The sequence below is a fragment of the Salmo salar genome, chromosome ssa07 (genome assembly GCF_905237065.1).
Source record: "Salmo salar chromosome ssa07, Ssal_v3.1, whole genome shotgun sequence".
NCBI lineage: Eukaryota > Metazoa > Chordata > Actinopteri > Salmoniformes > Salmonidae > Salmo > Salmo salar.
Genome location: NC_059448.1, coordinates 38,285,613 through 38,307,477, shown reverse-complemented (window position 1 = coordinate 38,307,477; position 21,865 = coordinate 38,285,613). Strand labels below are relative to the sequence as shown.

General features: G+C 40.8%; 2 protein-coding genes across 2 annotated transcripts; one reads left to right on the top strand and one right to left on the bottom strand.

The window, feature by feature from the left end:
* Window positions 1–3,438: 3,438 nt before the first annotated feature.
* On the top strand, window positions 3,439–10,768 carry LOC106609239 (aldo-keto reductase family 1 member B1). Its single transcript, XM_014207793.2, has 10 exons — window positions 3,439–3,694; window positions 4,136–4,303; window positions 4,641–4,757; window positions 4,863–4,940; window positions 5,061–5,183; window positions 5,301–5,407; window positions 5,697–5,778; window positions 6,478–6,561; window positions 10,106–10,188; window positions 10,277–10,768. The coding sequence occupies exons 1-10, from the start codon at window positions 3,623–3,625 to the stop codon at window positions 10,317–10,319; spliced, it is 957 nt and encodes a 318-aa protein (XP_014063268.2). The 5' UTR covers window positions 3,439–3,622; the 3' UTR covers window positions 10,320–10,768.
* A 58-nt stretch (window positions 10,769–10,826) lies between these two features.
* On the bottom strand, window positions 10,827–19,234 carry LOC106609240 (aldo-keto reductase family 1 member B1). Its single transcript, XM_014207794.2, has 10 exons — window positions 19,006–19,234; window positions 15,168–15,335; window positions 14,825–14,941; window positions 14,456–14,533; window positions 14,082–14,204; window positions 13,077–13,183; window positions 12,718–12,799; window positions 12,515–12,598; window positions 12,323–12,405; window positions 10,827–11,829 (listed from the first exon to the last, which is right to left on the bottom strand). The coding sequence occupies exons 1-10, from the start codon at window positions 19,069–19,071 to the stop codon at window positions 11,787–11,789; spliced, it is 951 nt and encodes a 316-aa protein (XP_014063269.1). The 5' UTR covers window positions 19,072–19,234; the 3' UTR covers window positions 10,827–11,786.
* Window positions 19,235–21,865: the final 2,631 nt, after the last annotated feature.

Sequence of the window (21,865 nt, the reverse complement as noted above, 5' to 3'; positions counted from 1 at the left end):
CACCCAATGCTCGTGTTTGCTCATGTTCCCAGCATGCCTGTAAAATCCCTTTCGCAGGATGAGACACCCCATGTCCCTCTAGGTTGACCCAATAATTCATTGCCAACTGCTGTCTCCTAATCTGCAATGGCATATCCCCCATCTCCACCTGTAGTGCAGCCATGGGGAGGTCCGAACCCCCCCCCCCCCCCCACTACATATTCTGAATCCTTGACCTACTATAAAAGCATAGCTACTAGTAATATTTCATCTTCAGAAACATAACATTAAACCGACCGTTGGGCGGTGTGAACGTGGCGTGGGAGGCGGTGAAGAAGTTCAGCATTTCCCAACTTTATGTAAATCACCAGCGGTGACCTAATCAGGGTTGGGTAGGTTACTTTCTAAATGTAATCCTTTAGTTACTATTACCTGTCCCCTTAAGAGGCATCAGAAGACAAGCATTTATGTTACTAATTGAACCACATCTATTGCAAGGTAAATCAATATTAAGTTTTACTTTATGGGTTGCTTATGTAGGCTTATTTTAACCCATCGCTTTCTACTACATACAACACGATTCAATTATATCTTTACATTTAAAAACCAGTCTATCAGAATTCCAGTCAATTCATTAAATGTTATATCCCTTGATCTTCAAGAATAGGACTTGGAAATATGAAAGTATAGATTAGCCAAATTGTTTTACCTGAGCATAACCCCAAAACGAAGGACTTATTAGCCAGCCCTACTCTGTTGTTTATGGTTTTGTTGTCACGGAGGACTGATTGGGCTCATTCGAGTTGAAAAATAAAATGCAGCAGTCATGGAATGGCATGCTTTGAGCACTACTGAAAAGTCATATTTACATGTGAAAAATGAATGCCATATGCTGCATTTGCTATAGGCCCATTGTTACACTTTTTGTTGGCGACACTTTGAAATCTTGATAATCCACAGATGAAACAATAAAACGGTCGCCCCACCCCGGATGACATGGGCCAAACCCTCACATGTAATCCGTTACTCCCCAACCCTGGTCATAATGCAACATATGGAATGCCATTCCATTTTAATATGGGAGTGGTGAGACAGTAACAAGCCTTTGTCTTTGTGTTGCAAACAAGAATATACAACTCAACATGTAAAGTGTTGGTCCCATGTTTCCTGAGCTAAAATTAAAAATCCCCCAAAATGTTCCATTTGCACAAAAAGCTTATTTCTCTCAAATTGTGGACAAATTTGTTTTTATCCATGTTAGCCAGCATTTCTCCTTTGCCAAGATAATCCATCCACTTGACAGGTGTGTCATATCAAGAAGCTGATTAAACAGCATGATCATTACACAGGTGCACTTTGTGCTGTGGACAATAAAAGGCCACAGATGTCTCAAGTTTTGAGGGAGTGTATAATTTGCATGCTGACTGCAGGAATGTCCACCAGAGATGTTGCCAGAGAATTAAATGTTAATTTGTCTACCATAAGAGAGAAATCGTTAGAGAATTTGGAAGTACGTCAAACCGGCTTATCAACCGCAGACCATTTGTATGGGGTCGTGCGGGCGAGCGGTTTGCCGATGTTAACGTTGTGAACAGAGTGCCCCATGGTGGCAGTGGCGTTATGGTATAAGCTACGGACAACAAACAATTGCATTTTATCGATGGCAATTTGAATGCACAGAGATACCGTAACAAGATCCTGAGGCCCATTGTCGTGTCATTCATCCGCCGCCATCACCTCATATTTCAGTATGATAATGCACGGCCCCATGTTGCAAGGATCTGTACACATTTTCTGGAAGCTAAAAATGTCCCAGTTCTTCCATAGCCTGCACTCACCAGACATGTCACCCATTGAGCATGTTTGGAATGCTCTGGATCAACGTGTACGTCAGCGTGTTCCAGTTTCCGCCAATGGAGTGGCACAACATTCCACAATCAACAGCCTGATCAACTCTATGTGAAGATGTGTTGCGCTGCATGAGGAAAATGGTGGTCACATCAGATACGGACTGGTTTTCTGATCCACACCCCTACCGTTTGTTGAAGGCATCTGTGACCAACAGATGCAAATCTGTATTCCTAGTGAAATCCGTAGGTTAGGGCCTAATGAATTTTTCCCAATATGAACTGTAGCTCAGTAAAATATTTGTTGTTTGTTGCGTTTGTTTTTAATTCAGTAAACTTATTGAAAATCTTTCTGGTTGATCTCTTTAAAAGTATAACAATTACACCACTTTGCACACACATTTGAAGACATTTTTAAATCAATAAATGTTTTTTCATATTTGAGTCAGTAGATTACCTTGGTTAAGTATTTTCTATACAGTATGCTTTTACAGAATCACCAATAACTACAGCAATACTTTGGGTATGTGTGTTTGAAAATGTATTTATGTGTTAAAGCTATTAAAAATGGCAGTTATGATGAGAATTATGCTAGGATAATGTTATAGTTTGCTCAACATACAGTATTTAAAGTAAGAAAACTAGAACACCTCACCATTAGTAGCGAGCCATAATCAGAGCTGATCCAGAGGTCAAATTTGTATGCGAGATTTGGGGAAAAAGCTGGTCCTGGCCCAACTCCGTTTTAGATCTGGCATCCAGATCCACGCCGGTATTGGCCCGCTTCACGGATCCGGACCAGATGTTGCAATAGGTCCAGGCGCGGATCTGGCCTGGATCCTTCTTGCTGACTGGGTAGCTAGGGTCTTTATGCCTGGCTTGAACCCATATCACAAGATTAGTCCATCTAATTTACTGTTCAATCTCAGCTTTTCATCCTTTGTTTGCAGATTTCCACTTTTCTCAAGTTCAGATAAACGTGCATAAAACGGCTAACATTATGCCTAACCTAGATAGCATGTGTGTTCAAATCTAGTAAACTAGCTATGCTTTTGAGGCTTGCGTTGCAGATCTGCATAAAATATGGAGTCTGTGGATCTGGGTCTGTTGCGTTTAATCTAATCAATTGTGTTTTTATGCTAGGTCACCGTTATACATTTTATGCTATTCACACCTTCGTACAAAAATGTATGCACAGGATGCTGATTTCAACAGTCAGTGACAGCCTGAGTCACTGACTGTTGAAATCCCCATGACTTGTCCTTTTTAATCACAGTCATTGCAAGGTCAAAAATCACTCCAATATTATATTTAAACACTAGCGAGCAGGTTCATACCTTGTTTAAGGAAGATGATTTGGCTCTAGACATACTACAAATACTGATAAAAAAATATGTATATTTGACATTATCATATGTTCTTCAACTCAATCAACATTAGCAGGAAATGTATGCTGCATCACATCCTGAATTATTTAAACAAGCAATGTGTTCTTTGTCATTATGACAAGCAAACCCTCTCGCGCGCACACACACACACACACACACACACATGCTGATTCATTGCTACTCCTTCACTCCCCCTTTCCTGGCCCCATTCGCTGTTTTAGCTGTAGAGGCAGGCGTAACCAATCAAACCCAGACGCTCTCCCTCTACATAAACCCCATAACACTCTTCACATCTGTGTTTCAGCTCTTTATGTGCTGCACTGAGAATACTGATTCCTTCCACTCAGAATACAGGCATCCTCTCACAACCCAGAATCCTAGGATTGATACTACAGCAGCTCTTTAAAGATGACACCTAAACCCACGGTAACTCTCAACACCGGGGCCAGCATGCCTATCGTGGGCTTGGGGACATGGAGGGTAAGATAAAACGCAATTTTGTTTCTTCTAGTCATCTTGCATGGATGGCATTGATAATTGTTGAACTGAATTCATGGAATCAACAACTGGCAGTTAACTGCTTCTTTCTTTTGGCAACTACCGGTATGTTCATGTTAAAATACCAGTCTTCTCATTTGCCATATCTCCTGAGAGTTTTAATGAACTATGATGGCCAAGATGAAGCATCTTATTTTTGCACTTATGTTTCACCGTCACACTTGGAATCGGGGTTAGCCTATACTTGACTTTTTGACCTAACAATATAGGCCGTCTATTAATGATGATTATATTATACAGTATAATCAAATCTGTCATGATTAGTATTTCTACAGTATTATGTAGCCTTTCTGACAGAGGCTCAAGTCAAGTGTGTGGTTACCGCAATAGGCCCTCATTTGATTCCTCTGAATCCCTGTGCAGGCAGAACCAGGCAAGGTAGCGGAGGCAGTGAAAGCAGCCATCTCTGCAGGCTACAGACACATAGACGGAGCCTACTGTTACCAGAACGAGGATGAGGTGGGGGTTGGCATTCACACCATGATTGGCCAGGGGGTGGTGAAGAGAGAGGAGCTTTTCATCGTCAGTAAGGTGCGTACGAGGACGATTATCCACTTGGTCACGGTGTCAAAAATGGAGAAAACAAGACGCATAAGTCATGTTTGTAGATTTGGTCATTGAGCCGCTATGAATTCCCCCTAGACGCCAGGCAGACAAACAGCTCCATACGGGCGGAAGGCATGTCATCACATGCTCTGTATGGTGACCAATGTCATGCTAGTACTATCATTTGTTCTGGGTGCACTCTTACTCAACTCCCACACATCACCATGACACTTCAAAAACTTGTCCATAGGCTAGTATTGGCATTTAAATTGTATTTCAACATGCGCCGCAGCAGTCTAATATGACGGTTTCTCCCAAATAGCTGTGGTGTACTCTCCAGCAGAAGTCTATGGTGAAGGGAGCCTGTCAGAAGACTCTGAGTGACCTCAAACTAGACTACCTGGACCTCTACCTAATACACTTCCCTATGTGCTTTCAGGTACTGTGTGTGTCTGTGTCACGAAAATGACTATCAGCTTTCAAACTATCCCTGGTTAAGAGTGAGAGGACTATTGTCCTGTAACTAGTTTGTTTGTCGTTGCAGCCTGGAGAGAATCTATTTCCTATTGGTGAAGACGGACAAGTAGTCGCAGGTGAAAGCAACTTCCTGGACACTTGGGAGGTAAGGAAAACAAAAATGGTATACTGTATTCCAAAACAAACATCCCCCAACACCAGCAAACAAGATTATACTACAAGACATTTGACAGTTTACTGAGCTTGATCTTGACCTATTGAACAGGCTATGGAGGAGCTGGTGGATGCTGGTCTGGTCAAGGCTATCGGTGTCTCCAACTTTAACAAAGACCAGATTGAATCCATCCTAAACAAGCCAGGCCTCAAGTATAAACCTGCCAACAACCAGGTACTGTAGACTGTGGTGATCAAGACAGACAAAACAAGTCAATACAGTTTTGAAGCAAGGCATGATTGCCCCCATCTCTGTATTACCAACGCCTCATCTTTGTATTTGTCCCTTCAGATTGAATGCCACCCCTATCTGACTCAGGAGAAGTTGATCAACTACTGTCACTCTAAAGGCATCTCAGTGACAGCCTACAGCCCTCTGGGTTCCCCAGACAGACCATGGTGAGACAGGAATATCTTATAAAAAGGGGGATCTAATGTGTATACAGTCACTTTGGATTAAAAGGAAGGTTATAGAATGAAGTACAACTGACCTGTACAATGAAATGATCCAAAACAGGAATTGTATTTAATTGGTTATTGACAACGTTTCAATGAGTGTGTGCATTGTCGGACCCCACCCTTTCCCTACTTAGATTTTTTTCTTCAGGCCCCACCCACCATTAAAAATGATGTGAGTTTGACTTCATGTCAACATAAGGAAGACTAAAATAAATTACATTTTCAACAGGGCGAAACCTGGTGAGCCGTCTCTGCTCGAGGACCCAAAGTTAAAGGCCATCGCTGATAAGCACAATAAGACTACAGCACAGGTATGAGAGAAGCATCAATAACCTCTACAAACAGTGAACTTTCTCCTAATTCTGCCTTTAGGGACATACTGTAGCAAGAATTGATGCTGTATTTTAAGCCTTATCCAGAAATAATTAAATTACACCAAAAATGAAAGCAATTGTCTGAGGATGGTGCTGAACCATCTGACATAGAAAGGAGACACTGATGAAAAAGCTTTAAATAAAAAAAAAAATGGTTCAAATCCAGGCATGTCACATGATTGCACCAAACCCAGGGCCCTAGCTATAGGGAATACAAAGGGTAGAACCAACCGTGTTCTCAACCATGCTTACTCCGGTCTTGATTCGTGAAATTCTACATTTTCAACAAAAAGTCCATTCAAGTTGAGGTTAACGCAGCTGATATCACTCTCCAAAGAATGTTACAGTACAATTATATATGCTGATAGATTTATATACAATGATTAGCCTGAAATTGGATATGGGTCCCATGTGAAGCGTTTAAAGAAAACGGCTAGGGGTTAGAATGGGGACAATCAATTGTCAAGGTTTTGGCTGGTGTTTCTCTAACATTATTAAGTATCATTGTTTTGAAACCATGTCATCGGGCGTGGGTCCAACGGTCGCATGGTAACAGTTACATTCTTTGGCTGGATAAAAGCAGTATTGTTCTAGGGTCAGTCAAGTGACCAATCCCTGTTCTTATCCTCTCCATAGGTCCTTATCCGCTTTCAAATCCAGAGGAATGTCATCGTCATTCCCAAGTCGGCTACGCCCTCCCGGATCAAGGAAAATTTTCAGGTATTTTTTGAAAATCTATAACTGTAGATGGAGTTGGGTCGGTTAGAGGTTAAATCCCTGCCTCCTAACCTAGAGGTTCATATCTTGTCTGTTTTCTACAGCTTTCAATGTCAAATATACGAAGAGCAGTGTTCTAGGTGTCATTGGCTCTGGTAAGAATCTTACCTCTGATGTACGGGGTTGTAGGTTCGATCCCAGGCTCCGCTCCTGAATGTGGTTACGTTGACTCTCTGGGATTGCGTTGACTCTCTGGGATAGTTGGAATGCTGTCAGAACTCATGGTGGTATATACCTGGGGTCCCCTCCTGTGAAAAGCAGCGATTATGGAGAAAAGCTCCTGGAAAAAGTGGGCACTTAAAAAAATAAAGATGTGCCCATATAAAAGAAATGTGTCCATTCGGAAAGTATTCAGACCTCTTCACTCTTTCCTCATTACATTACAGCCTTATTCTAAAATGTATTATAGTTTTTTTCCTCAATCTACACAATACCTCAATGACAAAGCAAAAATTGGTTTGTAAATTTTTTGGCATAAAAACAAAAAAAGAAAGAGAGGTATGTCATTTACATAAGTATTCAGAGCCTTTACTCTGTACTTTGTTGAAGCAGTTTTGGCAGCGATTACAGCCTCGACTCTTCTTGGGTATGACGCTACAAGCTTTTGCACACCTCTATTTGGGGAGTTTCGCACATTCTTCTCTGCAGATCCTATTTTCAGGTCTCTCCAGAGATGTTCGATTGGGTTCAAGTCCGGGCTCTGGCTGGGCCACTCAAGAACATTGAGACTTGTCCCGAAGCCACTCCTGAGTTGTCTTGGATGTGTTCTTAGGGTTGTTGTCCTGTTGGAAGGTGAACATTCGTCCCAATCTGAGGTCCTGAGCACTCTGGAGCAGGTTTTCATCAAGGATCTCTCTGTACTTTGCTCCGCTAATCTTTCCCCTCGATCCTGACTAGTCTCCCAGTCCCTGTCACTGAAAACATCCCCACAGCATGATGCTGCCACCACTGCTTCATCGTAGGGATGGTGCCATGTTTCCTCCAGACGTGAAGCTCTGTCAGAGTGACCATCTGGTTCTTGGTCACCTCCAGATGTGACAATTGGCATTCAGGCCAAAGAGTTCAATCTTGGTTTCACCATTACAGAGAATCTTGTTTATCATGGTCTGAGTCCTGCTTGGTGGAGTGCTGCAGAGATGGGAGAACCTTCCAGAAGGACAACCATCTCCACAGAGTAACTCTGAAGCTCTGTCAGAGTGACCATCGGGTTCTTGGTCACCTCCCTGACCAAGGCCCTTCTCCCCAGATTGCTAAATTTGGCTGGGGGTGGCCAGCTCTAGGAAGAGTCTTGGTGGTTCCAAACTTCTTCCATTTAAGAATGATGAAGGCCACTGTGTTCTTGGGGACCTTCAATGCTGCAGAAATGTTTTGGTACCCTCTGTGCCTCGACACAATCCTGTCTCTGAGCTCTACGGACAATTCCTTCGACCTCATGGCTTTGTTTTTGCTCTGACATGCACGGTCAACTGTAGGACCTTATATAGACAGGTGTGCGTCTTTCCAAATCATGTCCAAGCAATTGAATTTTCCACAGGTGGACTCCAATCAAGTTGTAGAAACATCTCAAGGATGATCAATGGATAGTGGACAATTTTTGATACACCCAGGAAACTGTTGAGCGTGAAAAACCAAGCAGCATTGCAGTTCTTGACATATTAAAACCGGTGCACCTGGCACCTACTACCATACCCCGTTCAAAGGCACTTAAATATTGTCTTTCCCATTCATCCTCTGAATGGGCAAGACAAAGTGACATCAGTAAGGGATCATAGCTTTCACCTGGTCAGTCTCATGGAAAGAGCAGGTATTCCTAATGTTTTGTAATAAGTATTTGATCCCCTGCTGATTTTGTACGTTTGCCCACTGACAAAGAAATGATCAGTCTATCATTTTAGTGGTAGGTTTCTTTGAACAGTGAGAGACAGAATAACAACAAAAAAATCTAGAAAAACACATCAAAAATGTTATAAAATGATTTGCATTTTAATGAGGGAAATAAGTATTTGACCCCTCTGCAAAACATGACTTAGTACTTGGTGGCAAAACCCTTGTTGGCAATCACAGAGGTCAGACGTTTCTTGTAGTTGGCCACCAGGTTTGCACACATCTCAGGAGGGATTTTGTCCCACTCCTCTTTGCAGATCTTCTCCAAGTCATTAAGGTTTCGAGGCTGACGTTTGGCAACTCGAACCTTCAGTTCCCTCCACAGATTTTCTATGGTATTAAGGTCTGGAGACTGGCTAGGCCACTCCAGGACCTTAATTTGCTTCTTCTTGAGCCACTCCTTTGTTGCCTTGGCCGTGTGTTTTGGGTCATTGTCATGCTGGAATACCCATCCACAACCCATTTTCAATGCCCTGGCTGAGGGAAGGAGGTTCTCACCCAAGATTTGACGGTACATGGCCCCGTCCATCGTCCCTTTGATGCGGTGAAGTTGTCCTGTCCCCTTAGCAGAAAAACACCCCCAAAGCATAATGTTTCCACCTCCATGTTTGACGGTGGGGATGGTGTTCTTGGGGTCATAGGCAGCATTCCTCCTCCTCCAAACATGGCGAGTTGAGTTGATGCCAAAGAGCTCCATTTTGGTCTCATCTGACCACAACACTTTCACCCAGTTGTCCTCTGAATCATTCAGATGTTCATTGGCAAACTTCAGACGGGCATGTATATGTGCTTTCTTGAGCTGGGGGACCTTGCGGGCGCTGCAGGATTTCAGTCCTTCACGGCGTAGTATGTTACCAATTGTTTTCTTGGTGACTATGGTCCCAGCTGCCTTGAGATCATTGACAAGATCCTCCCGTGTAGTTCTGGGCTGATTCCTCACCGTTCTCATGATCATTGCAACTCCACGAGGTGAGATCTTGCATGGAGCCCCAGGCCGAGGGAGATTGGAAGAAACACAAAAGAACTGTAATTTGCGAATAATCGCACCAACTGTTGTCACCTTCTCACCAAGCTGCTTGACGATGGTCTTGTAGCCCATTCCAGCCTTGTGTAGGTCTACAATCTTGTCCCTGACATCCTTGGAGAGCTCTTTGGTCTTGGCCATGGTGGAGAGTTTGGAATCTGATTGATTGATTTATTCTGTGGACAGGTGTCTTTTATACAGGTAACAAGCTGAGATTAGGAGCACTCCCTTTAATAAGAGTGTGCTCCTAATCTCAGCTCGTTACCTGTATAAAAGACACCTGGGAGCCAGAAATCTTTCTGATTGAGAGGGGGTCAAATACTTTTTTCCCTCACTGTACACTGTGTATATGATATAGAGTTGTACACAAACGGACAAGAGATGAGTTTTGAACCTAAACGCAAGGCAGGATTTAACCTGGAAGCCACTGAGACCTTCACACTTTTACCTCTTCATATATTTGACAGTGGCAGAATGGTACACAAAAAGAGAATGTGTGATTTGAACCCATAATCTTTTGGTTTCAAGCCACTTGTTCCTTCACATTTCTACATTGTTATTTTGTCGCCTTCAAAACAGGTGTTTGACTTCGAGCTGAGTGACGATGACGTGAAAGACATCGCGAGTTTCAACAGGAACTGGAGAGGATTTGCTATGGAATGGTGAGTTCACAGAGTGTCTAGATGCTGACTTCAACCCCATTTTCCTCTTTACCTGTTCTTCCCTGACGTACCCTCCTCCTCACTGCAGGGGCAACAAGCACAAAGACTTCCCTCTGCATGCAGAATACTGAAACCGAGTGGACACCCATATTCCTACACTGGGGACATACAGCGAGAAGTCCAGTAGTTGTATATAGATTCCACCACTACTGTGACCTTGTTCATGAGATACAGAGAAGTTCATGATGCGAACAGAATATCAGTGTAATGTAATAAGTGCCAAATATTGTTGCCTTTACTTGTTCAGAGTTTAAACATGTTTATACATGTTGCATAGTTGTACGTTTACTTACATGTTGGAAAGTGCCTTTGAAAGCACGGAGTCTCTGTGCTCCTCGTTGTAATATGAAATTATGTTCATAATTCCTTACAGTGCTCTTTAGAGATATCTCAACCAATACGTTAACATTGACAACTTACACAGTAAAATGTGACTCATTCCATCATTTCTTGATGTTATGTATTTTCTACATATTTTGATTCTAATACTGAAATATAAACTGCTACCTGACTACCTTGATATATTAATATGTCCTTATTTGCATGTATAATATTATACAAGAACACAGTACACAATATTGAAGCAGAGAAAGCTATTATAATTTGGTTTTTTAAACTGTTCACAAAAGGGAACTGGGAATTTCACAACAGTATCATACGAATCAAAGTCTGTGACTAGTGCATTATCATCCTGTAAGGCAGGAGTGTGGATGATTCATTCTAGGCCAAAGGGCTCCTATGACTAGGCATTTGAGGGAAGGGGTGTTCAACAAAATATCTTAATGACATAGATCAATGTACTATTATGATAAGCTATGTCTATATTTCTATATGCCAATGTTTCACCCTTTGACCATTTTTAAAAATCAAAACCGATGTATTTAAATGAAATATCTCAGTTGATATGTAATACTGTACATCACATACAATGTCCATGTACCACTGTGATATTTATGTAACTGACTTCAGTAAGACCAGGTATGACATACCCAGCTCATATGGTTGAACTATGAATTCTTATGCTTAACATACATTCTTTAAAGTCATATGGTTATTATATGGCCTTTAAATGTGGAGGCTCATTGATGAAAATGTCTGAGAGACCATTAGACTCAAATCGAAAGAGACACAAACAAACTGGGTCATGTGACAAGCCACAAACCCTATTGTGCGTTAGCAGATCCAAGGCTCCAGATTTCCTACCAAACCAGTAACCCAACTCTCAAGATTTTTTATTTTTTTTATACTTCACTAATATAGATCCTATGTCAAATTATGTTTCCATGATTGTTGAAAAATAATTACTATTGTGTATTAGGCTAGAAGGCAACAATATAGGCCAGAGTGTATATGTCATGAGAAATACAATACTGCAACACACAGATACTAAATCACAGTCTTTAAATCGCTAGAAACTAGCTCAAGGATGGTCATTTATGCACACTGTCTTAAAGGGAGAAATAAGAATGAAATGAGACCAGAGAGGCCAGACATCTCAAGCAAGCCACAGCACCAGATGAAACTGAATCCCTGTTTCCCTAAAATTCAGCATTGAAGGGGTAGTCCTTGTGCTTCATGCTCCTGGGTGACAAAGAAAAACAAAGCACGATTCAGAGAGACAGTACAGTTGATCACAAATCAAATAAACACTAAGTATGTAGAAAAAGGAGGAAGGGAAGCACTGCTAAGGTACAAAATAGTAGATTTTGGTAGACAGAAGGTGCTCTTTGGTAAAAGGGGTAAATTGGTCATCAAAAAGAAAGGAGGACCAAGGCACTCTACATATAATGAATTAAAATGCCTTATTTGTATGGCATGCTCAATGGAAACAAAGTTTAAAAACACAGACGCGTTTCGGCTGCATAGCCTTCGTCAGGGAGTACACCAAGTATATTTACATTCAAAGAAAAGTAACACCGTAATAAACATAGCTGTCATCATCACATTAAAATGATGATTTGACTGAAATTCAGGGAGACTTCATAATACTTATTTAAACAGTTTGAGCCTCTGCAGAGTGTGTATACTGTAAAAATACAGTACATGAGTGAAACTAAACCAAGTAGAGTCTCACCCTGTCATTGGGCAGACTCTCCAGTTCCTGTTGAAGCCCAGAATGGTCTTCATTTCCTCGTCGCTCAACACAAAGTCAAAAACCTGCGCGTTTCAAAAAGACAAAAATTACCCCAAAGCTACACGTGTGAACTAAAACAAAATCAGATGACACACCTCTTCAAATAAATTGAGGATTTATGGGAGAGAATACCTTGAAATTCTCCTGAATACGTGTGGGGGTGATAGACTTGGGAATCACAATCGTGTTCCGTTGAATATGGAAGCGGATCAGGACCTGAAGTGAGGATGACGGAGAGAGGAAAGCGGACATGTAAATGTGATCCCAGGTTAAAGAAAATATCCGTGTGGTTCGGGTTGGCTCGATAGTGTGAAAAGGGTGTTAGAGTACACTACCTGTGCAGAGGTCTTCTTGTGCTTCTCAGCGATGGCCTTGATGTTGGGATCATCCAGCAGAGAAGGGTCCTCTGGTTTGGCCCTGTTATTGACACAGTGTTACAATCTTTTCACAGGGACAACTGTAAATGGCTTTGTATGATCATAAATCACGTACTAGGTACTACACTGAGTATACCAAACATTAGGAACACATTCCTGATATTGAGTCGCAATATTGGATTTAACAAGTGACATCGATAAGGGATCATAGCTTTCACCTGGTCAGTCTATGTCATGGAAAGAGCAGGGGTTGTTAATGTTTTGTATACTCAAGAGTATATCTCTTAGGTATTATTAGTTGCAGTATATACACTCACCATGGTCTGTCTGGGGAACCCAGGGGGCTGTAGGCTGTCACAGAGATGCCCTTAGAGTGACAGTAGTTGATCAACTTCTCCTGGTTCAGGTAAGGGTGGCATTCAACCTGGCGGCATAAATCATTTGTGAGGTTATTCACTTCACATACAGTTCTTATACATGCGATGTATTGTAGCATTAGAGAATTAGTGGAGTGATATTTTACATTGATAAACATACAGAATTAAATTCCCTGTGGCTCAGTTGGTAGAGCATGGTGTTTGCAACGCCAGCATGGTGTGTGCAACGCCAGGGTTGTGGGTTCGATTTCCACGGGGGGCCAGTACAAAAAAATAAAATAAAAAATAAATTAAGAAATGCATGAAATGAAAATGAAATGTATGTATTCACTACTATTAGTCGCTCTGGATAAGAGCGTCTGCTAAATGACTAAAATGTAAATGTTATATGGTGGATTACAAATAAATAACATTTATTTTAATTAAGACCCATACTGTCAAAATAAGCCCCATAAGGTTTTGCTGTTTATTCCGGAAGCCTGGGAAGTTGTTCAGTATGGTGGCAATAGAAAGCACAAGAGGGTCTGTCCACTCAAATAATCAGATTGATATGTACCCGTTAATCAAGATGTCTATTGGGATAGATGTGCCTGGAAAACAGCAGGAATATAAGGTCACCAAAGCATTGCTGCCTTGCCTCAGGGAAAGAGGCTGACTATAAGGCACTAAACTGGCCTTAATCTGACCGAGCTGTCACTGTGAATAAGACAATGGGGCAGGGATATTGACAATGAGGCCTCTGCCCTTTGGAGGGAGGGTTTAAAACAAGCGTTGGGTGCTCAGTGTCCTGAAAAGTCTCATTTTGAAGAAGGTTGAGGGATACAAGATACAATTAAGAATATAGGATCAGAATTGTGTGCTTCGCAATGTATAGTGTTGATCCCAGGCTTGTGAGCTTTTTGAGTGACTATCACTAAACACTCATTCAGTAACGAACGTCAGTACCTGGTTGTTGGCAGGTTTATACTTGAGGCCTGGCTTGTTTAGGATGGATTCAATCTGGTCTTTGTTAAAGTTGGAGACACCGATAGCCTTGACCAGACCAGCATCCACCAGCTCCTCCATACCCTAGTATACAGGACAACATCAGATCAGACACAGGTCAATATGACATCCCCAATTTGTGATAGATTGCAATAACTCACGGTTGTATTCATTAGGGCACACAACAGAAAACAAAAATGTGCATTTCTTATTGGACCAGGTAGTCCCTGTTTCAGTCCGTTTGGTGTCTAATGAATATAACCCATTTTAAGTGATGTTCAATTGAAGAGAACTGTACAGTGTCTTAGAGGACGCGTCCTGTCACACTGGCTCACCTCCCATGTCTCCAGGAATTTGGACCCATCATCGATATTATTTCCATTGCTGTCCGTAGGGAAGAGGGCTTCACCAGGCTGCGCAACAACGATAGTAGTAAAACAATTATAAAAGTCACAAGACACTCCTCTTACAACACCATAAACCAGGGGTATTCAAATCTGGACCTTGAAGCCTGTTCTACTGTTGATTCTCATTCTTCCTCTCTTATCAGGGACTGATTTAGACCTGGGACATTATCAGGTAGAACAGCAGCACTCCATACCTCCAGGCTTGGATTTGAATGACCCCGCCATAAACCAATGATAGAACCTCCTTGAGCAAAAAAAGCTACAAGTGAGATAGTGTTAAAATGGTATTAGTCTCACCTGAAAACCCATGGGCCAGTGTATCAGGTAAAGATCCAGGTAGTCGAGTTTGAGATCACTGAGAGTCTTCTGACAGCCTTCTTTCACCATAGACTTCCCATGGAATGTGCACCACAGCTGAAAAGAGAGCACGCTTGAGTTGCGTAACTTCCAACCAATTTCCTCAATTCAATCTAAACCACAGATTCACTCGCCAAGATTTGATCATTTCAATCATATAGCCTTGATATCAAGTTCGTTATTTTAAGTAGCATATTAAAGAGGGATTCAACTTCTCACTGCAATGTCAGTGTTACAAACTTGAGACCAGAGATAACTGTCCTGCAGTGACATTGTATCTCACCTTGCTGACCACAAAGAGCTGCTCTCTCTTCACCACCCCCTCCTTGACCATGGCATGAATGCCCTCTCCCACCTCTGTCTCGTTCTGGTAGATGAAGGCCCCATCGATGTGCTTGTAACCTGCAGCTATGGCCGCTTTCACCGCATCAGTTACTTTACCTGGAGGGGACTGGTACAGAGGAGGGAGCAGGAAACAGAATTATTAATTCTTTCAAATGTTTCAACTACAACATTAGCGAGATCTTGAGTAGCCAATCGGCGGTTGCAGGTGTGCTTAGGACGCTAAAGGTGCGTTACGGGTACGGAGGTGGTATGACATCATCAGGGACAATATCCCCTTCTCCGATGGGGGAGGCCTTCCCAGGAGGGATATTGGAAAGATAATTGGAGATCTACTTAGTCAGTTGCAGCTACAGTACGTTCAGCAGTGCATATAGTTTGGTACAGCTACATGGACAGATGTCAGGCATTGATTCTGGTAGTATTAGTAAGTATAGATAAATTCAGGGTGTCAAGCAGCTTGATCATCATGGTACTTTTTGGTAGTAAAGTTTACAGGCATATATTATGGTAAGTATAATTGAAATGTGTATATCATTATGGTAAATGGTGAAATAAGTGTAGTTAGCTGTAATTGTAATGGCTTAGCAGATTTTATAAAAGCATTATCAGTCTTTACCTGGCTAAAAGAGAATGAATATAATATATATTGTTTACAGGAAACTCATTCTACAACTACAGATGGAGGTTGTGTGGAAAAGGGACAGGGAGGAAGAAATACTTCTGTCATGGGCAAAGAAACTCAAAAGGGGTGATGATATTAACCAACAATAATTTCGATCCGAATGTGCAAACTGTCCAAACAGATCCGCAAGGTAAGGTGGATCCTTTTAAATATGCTATTGGACAATAAACAGATCTGGCTCATTAATCTATACGGTCCAAATAATGATGATCCACACTTCTTAAAAAATATTTAGAACAATCTATCGATCTCACAAGCAACAAAAGATCCTTTATGGTGGGAGATAAAACTGTGTTAAGTAACTTCAATGGACCGTAAAGGAAATCACACCCTCGTGCACTTAAGGCGACCGCGACTATCATGGACACATTAGAACTAGTCGATATACGGAGGCTTAAAAACCCTGACCTACTGAAATATACACGGAGGAGTCTTAATCAATCTAGTCGTTTTGACTACTTTCTTGTGTCCTTCTCGCTGGCACCAAAAGTTTAAAAAGTGTTGATCGGAGACAGAATGTGATGGGGGGGGGCTTTACTTGGCTAATCGTCTCCTGAGCTTGTTGGGGAGTTGCAGTGATGAGAGAAGATCGAAATTGGGGAGATAAGGGGGTAAAAAACTAAAAATATTACTAACAAATTACTGTACCAGAGGCACAGAATAAGTTAGAAGAAAAACAAAAATAACTGGAGAAACTTACTCAAGAACGATCAAGTGTAACATAAACTGAGTATACTAAACTTTAAGAACACCTTCCTAATATTGAGTTGCACCTCAGAACAGCCTCAATTTGTCGGGATGGACTCTACAACGTTATTAAAGCGTTCAACTGGGATGCTGGCCCATGTTGACTACAATGCTTCCCACAGTTGTCTGAATGTTCTTTGTGTGGTGAACCATTCTTGATACGCATGGGAAACTGTTGAGTGTGAAAAAGCCAGCAGCATTGCAGTTCTTGACACAAGCCAGTGTGCCTGGAACCTACTACCATACCCTATTCAAAAGGCACTTAAATCCTTTGTCTTGCCCATTCACCCTCTGAATGGCACACATACACAATCCATGTCTCAATTGTCTCAAGGCTTAAAAATCCTTCTTTAACCGGTGACATCAATAAGGGATGATAGCTTTCACCTGGTCAGTCTGTAATGGAAAGAGCAGGTGTTCTTTATTTTTGTAATACACTGAGTGTACAAAACATAAAGAAAACTGGATGGAAAATTGTGAAAAATGCACACAATTATTTTAGAATTTTCAGCATAGATATACTATCAAAAATAATTTACAGAAACTCATTACAAATGAAGGAGTCCTCCATGATTCACCGAATGATATTTTAAAAGAGGAAGCAAAATATTTTAAGCATGTTTTTTTGCATTTTCAGTCTCCTCCATCTCCACTGAATGATGTTAACTGTAGTGACTTTTTTGATAATAATAATGTAAAATTAACAACTGTACAGAAAGACTTGTGTGAAGCCCAAATTAAAGAGGAGGAACTTCTTGATAAATTAATTGCCTTCAGTCTGGAAAACCTCCAGGGTTGATGGCACAACTCAATTTTGTGATGCAAAAATCCTACCAAAATGCATAGCGTATAGAATGAAAAAGGATATTATTCATTTGATCAGGCAGGTTTTTTACATGGATGATACATTGAAGATAATATGCCAATTACTTGAAACAATTGAACACTGGTAGTAGATTTTTTTTTCATAGCAGATTTCGAAAAGGCCTTTGATAAAGTACGACTAGAAGTTATATATAAATGCCTGGACTATTTACATTTTTGAGAATCTCTTATACAAATGGATAAAAGTTATGTATAGTAAGCCCAAGTGTAAAATTGTAAATAATGGTTACTTTTCAGAAAGTTTTGAACTGTCAAGAGGAGTTAAACAAGGTTGTCCATTGTCTCCATATCTATTTGTTATGGCCGTCGAAATGTTAGGTATTAAAATCAGATCCAACAATAATATCAAGGAGTTAAAAATCCAGGATTTAAAAACAAGTGCCGATAAGTCCGCAATCTGGATCACTGCACAGAAATGTTCCCTCTAATATTTTTCAGCACTGAGCAAATTTCAGATCTGCTGAGCGCAAACTTGAACCCTGTGAAATTTCTGTGCAACTTCCGGTGCGTGTTTACTGTGAACACGGAGGCTGTAACTGCTTTTATTTACTATTTTAACAGTGGCCAAGTAGGCTATTTGATCATAATGTAGGCCTACCAGAGTGGCCTACCATAAAAAACAATGGAGAGAATGAATCAGATAACATTTTGACATGGAAATAGCTGTTCATCATTCAGCCTACAGTAGCAGCCAATGTGTGGTGTTCAATGTAGGTCTACATTCCATGACTTTGAAAAAAAACATGCAGGGCTTGACAATAAAACCTGTTTAGGTGACTTAACATTGTTGTGTTGGTTGATGCAAGAAATCACTTTACAAAATAAAATTCATTATAATTCCCATGCCATTACTACAGAGAATCAGACACATTATGCTACCCTCTGCCTATTAGCTACTTAGCTTATTCAGCCTGTCTCAAAATAAAACACTCTAACCTGCAAATGTATGGTCCCTACCTTGTGGATTCAAATGTATACAGACTTGATCACAAAATATTAAACAAAAAGGCATTTGTGACTTTTATAGATGCATCTGAGGAAATGGGTGCAGCCTTTCAACCACAAATCACATGACCACAGCTACGAAAAGCTTTGTGACAGAAACTATGGGGCCAATTGCCTACTCCTAAAAACGTAAGAGTTCACACAATATCTTGACAATATAAATCGAACAAATGGCATTGTTCATTTTATGGAATTACAGCTGGCTCCCAGTTATGTTATTGTCAAGAACGTGCTAGAGAGAAAAGTAATTGACAATATATTATAATTACATTAATAACGGAAGAGAGAAAGCTACGTATTCATTTGTCATAAATGCACGCCATTCTGTAACGTCCAAAGTAGCTAACTAGCTCAAAGACCAAGAACTCAAAAAGTTGGCGCTAGCTAGCTAGTAGCATAGCTAACTTTCTTGGCAAACTAAAAGTAAAAAGGATGACTTGCTAAATTTAGAACGAACCTTCCACGTCCCGAGACCGAGAATGGGCATGTCTGCACCGGTGTTCAATTTCACGGATGTTGCCATTGTCCTCTTTGTTGCAAAATATACGTTTTAGATACTTTGTTGCAATTGCAGACAGTTCTTGTCCAACCTCAAGTGCAACGCAAAGTGCAAATCACGAATGGTATAGCAGCCAACCCATATTGTTGATAGATTGCTTTTGTCTGGAATTCTATTTGGCTAAACATCTTGGACAACAGCGCCACCCAGTGCCACCCTCATTCTCTTTATTAATGAGTCGCGTCTTACAGGCAACTTTGACATAAACCTGCAGATGGATTTTAAATATTTACAGAATATGAATGACTTTTCATAAAAACAGAATCCTGAACCAAAATAGTTTATTAATAGTATTGTCACAAATTGAATAATCATTGCTTCCCCCCGACACCTTGACCTTGAATTCTACATGTGCATCTTATCAACTTGTTTCTGACACAGCATCAAAAACGTTTGCTTCACCTCAAGCATTATGGATAACAAGCACTAGAGGGAGACATTACCACACCGTTAAGCTGGCAATCAAACGCTTTGAAATTCATATACACATTGATTCTTGAATAATATAACTTATAAACGTCTGAGCTTAGTTAAATTGTCTTACCGCACCAGAACCCAAAATATAAGCTTGTTTTTCTCCTTTGTTTGGTAACACTGTATTGCCTAAAAACACTTTGATCTTATAGATGGTCTGTCCTTGCATCCATAGCTCTGTCCATGAATTTGGGAGCATTAACATTTCTCTAGCCCCAATACCTAAGCTATTTACCAATTCAGGGACGGTGTAGCCGCTTTGTTATTGTTTGAACTACAGATTGCACCTTTAAATGGCATATTATGGCTCCTACACAATGGAATACTGAACTCAAAGGAAAAACTGAAATTATGCATTTAGTGATACATGCACGAAGTCAAAAGGTTACATTCTAATATGCTATTTATACTAAGACTTCTATACTTGTATGAAATGTGAGGAAGAGATGTGTTCAAGAAAAAAAGAACATTGCATTGCCATCAATATTATTATTTCAAAAAGAAGAAAAAGACTAAGATAAAGCCTAAAGTATGCAATTAGGAGGTATAATATAGACTAGTCATTAGTACACTGAACACAAATATAAACGCAACATGTAAAGTGTTGGTATCATGTGCTGAAATAAAAAATCCCAGAAATGTTCCATATGCTCAAAAACCTTACTTCTCTCAAATGTTTGCACAAATTAGTTTACGTCCCTGTTAATGAGGATTTCTCTTTTGTCAAGATAATCCATCCACCTGACAGGTGTGGCATCTCAAGAAGTTGATTAAACAGCATGATCATTACACAGGTGTATCTTGTGCTTGAGAAAATCAAATACAACTCTAAAATGTGAAGTTTTGTTACACAACCCAATGCCACAGATTTCTCAAGTTTTGAGGGAGCGTGCAAGTGAAATTCTGACTGCAGGAATGCCCACCAGAGCTATTGCCAGAAAATTGAATGTTAATTTCTCTAACTTAAGCCGACTCCAACGTCATTTTAGAGAATTTGGCAGTTCGTCCAACCGGCCTAACAACCACAGACCATGCCTAACCACACCAGCCCAGGATCTCCACATCTGGCTTCTTCACCTGCAGGATCGTCTGAGACCAGCCACCCGGATAGCTGATGAAACTGAGTTTTCACAACCAAAGAATTTCTGCACAAACTGTCAGAACCCATTTCAGGGAAGCTCATCTGCATGCTCGTCGTCCTCACCAGAGCCTTGACCTCACTGCAGTTGGGCATTGAAACCGACTTCAGTGAGAAAATGCTGACCTTCGATGGCCACTGGCACGCTTAAGAAGTGTGCTCTTCACAGATGAATCCCGGTTTCAAGTGTACTGGGCAGATGGCAAGCAGTGGTTCTAGCTTGTATGGCTCCCTGGGCGAACCCCCCCTTCAGCCCCGACCCCCCCCCCAAAAATAAAAAAATAAAGCACCATTCTGCACTAATTTTAATTTTTATTCATACATTTGTAACAACACAAATAAATAATCATAACATTTAAAACTATATAAATATAAAAATATATACAAAAATAAGACTCAAATATCAAAAAGAAGTAACAAAGATAAATAGAAACAAATTGTAGTATATAAATACAAATAAAAAAGAGAATTGAATTATTACACTATTACTCTATTGCTAACAAAAAACACACAAATAAAACTAAATTGCACAAATCCTTTATCACACAAATAGAATAACACACTTATAAAGAAGAGAACCTGATTATTACACTATTGCACGAGAAACACAAACTAAATTGCACAACTGCCATCCATCAATTACATCATCATACGAAATTTGCCCAGCAATTGCATGGTTAATACTGATGACAGCAAGGCCACTTAGGTGTTCCTGTGACATGGTGGACCTCAGGTAGGATTTGATGAGCTTCAGCTTTAAAAAGCTCTTCTCTGCTTCAGCTACGGTCACTGGAAGAGTAAGACAAATTCTGAGAGCAGTCCACAAATTTGGATACATTTCTGAGAGCTCCCTTTCGTGTATAAATATCAGCAGCTCAAGCAGGTCTTCGATGGCAAGTCTTCGATGGCAAGTCAGGCAAGTTCTTCAGTTCCTGTGCAAGCACTCTGCCATCCAGTCTGTGTCACGCCCTGACCATAGAGAGCCCTTGGTTCTCTATGGTGTTGTAGGTCAGGGCGTGACTAGGGGGGTTCTAGTCTTTTCATTTCTATGTTGGTGCTCTTGGTATGGTTCCCAATTAGAGGCAGCTGATGTTCGTTGTCTCTAATTGGGGATCATACTTAAGGTGTCATTGTTCCCACCTGCTT

Excerpts from the sequence above, each read along its gene's own strand:
- LOC106609239 (XM_014207793.2), top strand. The coding sequence starts at position 3,623 with ATGACACCTAAACCCACGGTAACTCTCAACACCGGGGCCAGCATGCCT. Across the intron at positions 4,941-5,060 it reads ACTTCCTGGACACTTGGGAG|GCTATGGAGGAGCTGGTGGA; the intron begins GTAAGGAAAACA and ends CCTATTGAACAG. Across the intron at positions 5,408-5,696 it reads GGTTCCCCAGACAGACCATG|GGCGAAACCTGGTGAGCCGT; the intron begins GTGAGACAGGAA and ends CATTTTCAACAG.
- LOC106609240 (XM_014207794.2), bottom strand. The coding sequence starts at position 19,071 with ATGGCAACATCCGTGAAATTGAACACCGGTGCAGACATGCCCATTCTC. Across the intron at positions 14,534-14,824 it reads ACTGGCCCATGGGTTTTCAG|CCTGGTGAAGCCCTCTTCCC; the intron begins GTGAGACTAATA and ends GTTGTTGCGCAG. Across the intron at positions 14,205-14,455 it reads AATTCCTGGAGACATGGGAG|GGTATGGAGGAGCTGGTGGA; the intron begins GTGAGCCAGTGT and ends CCTGTATACTAG.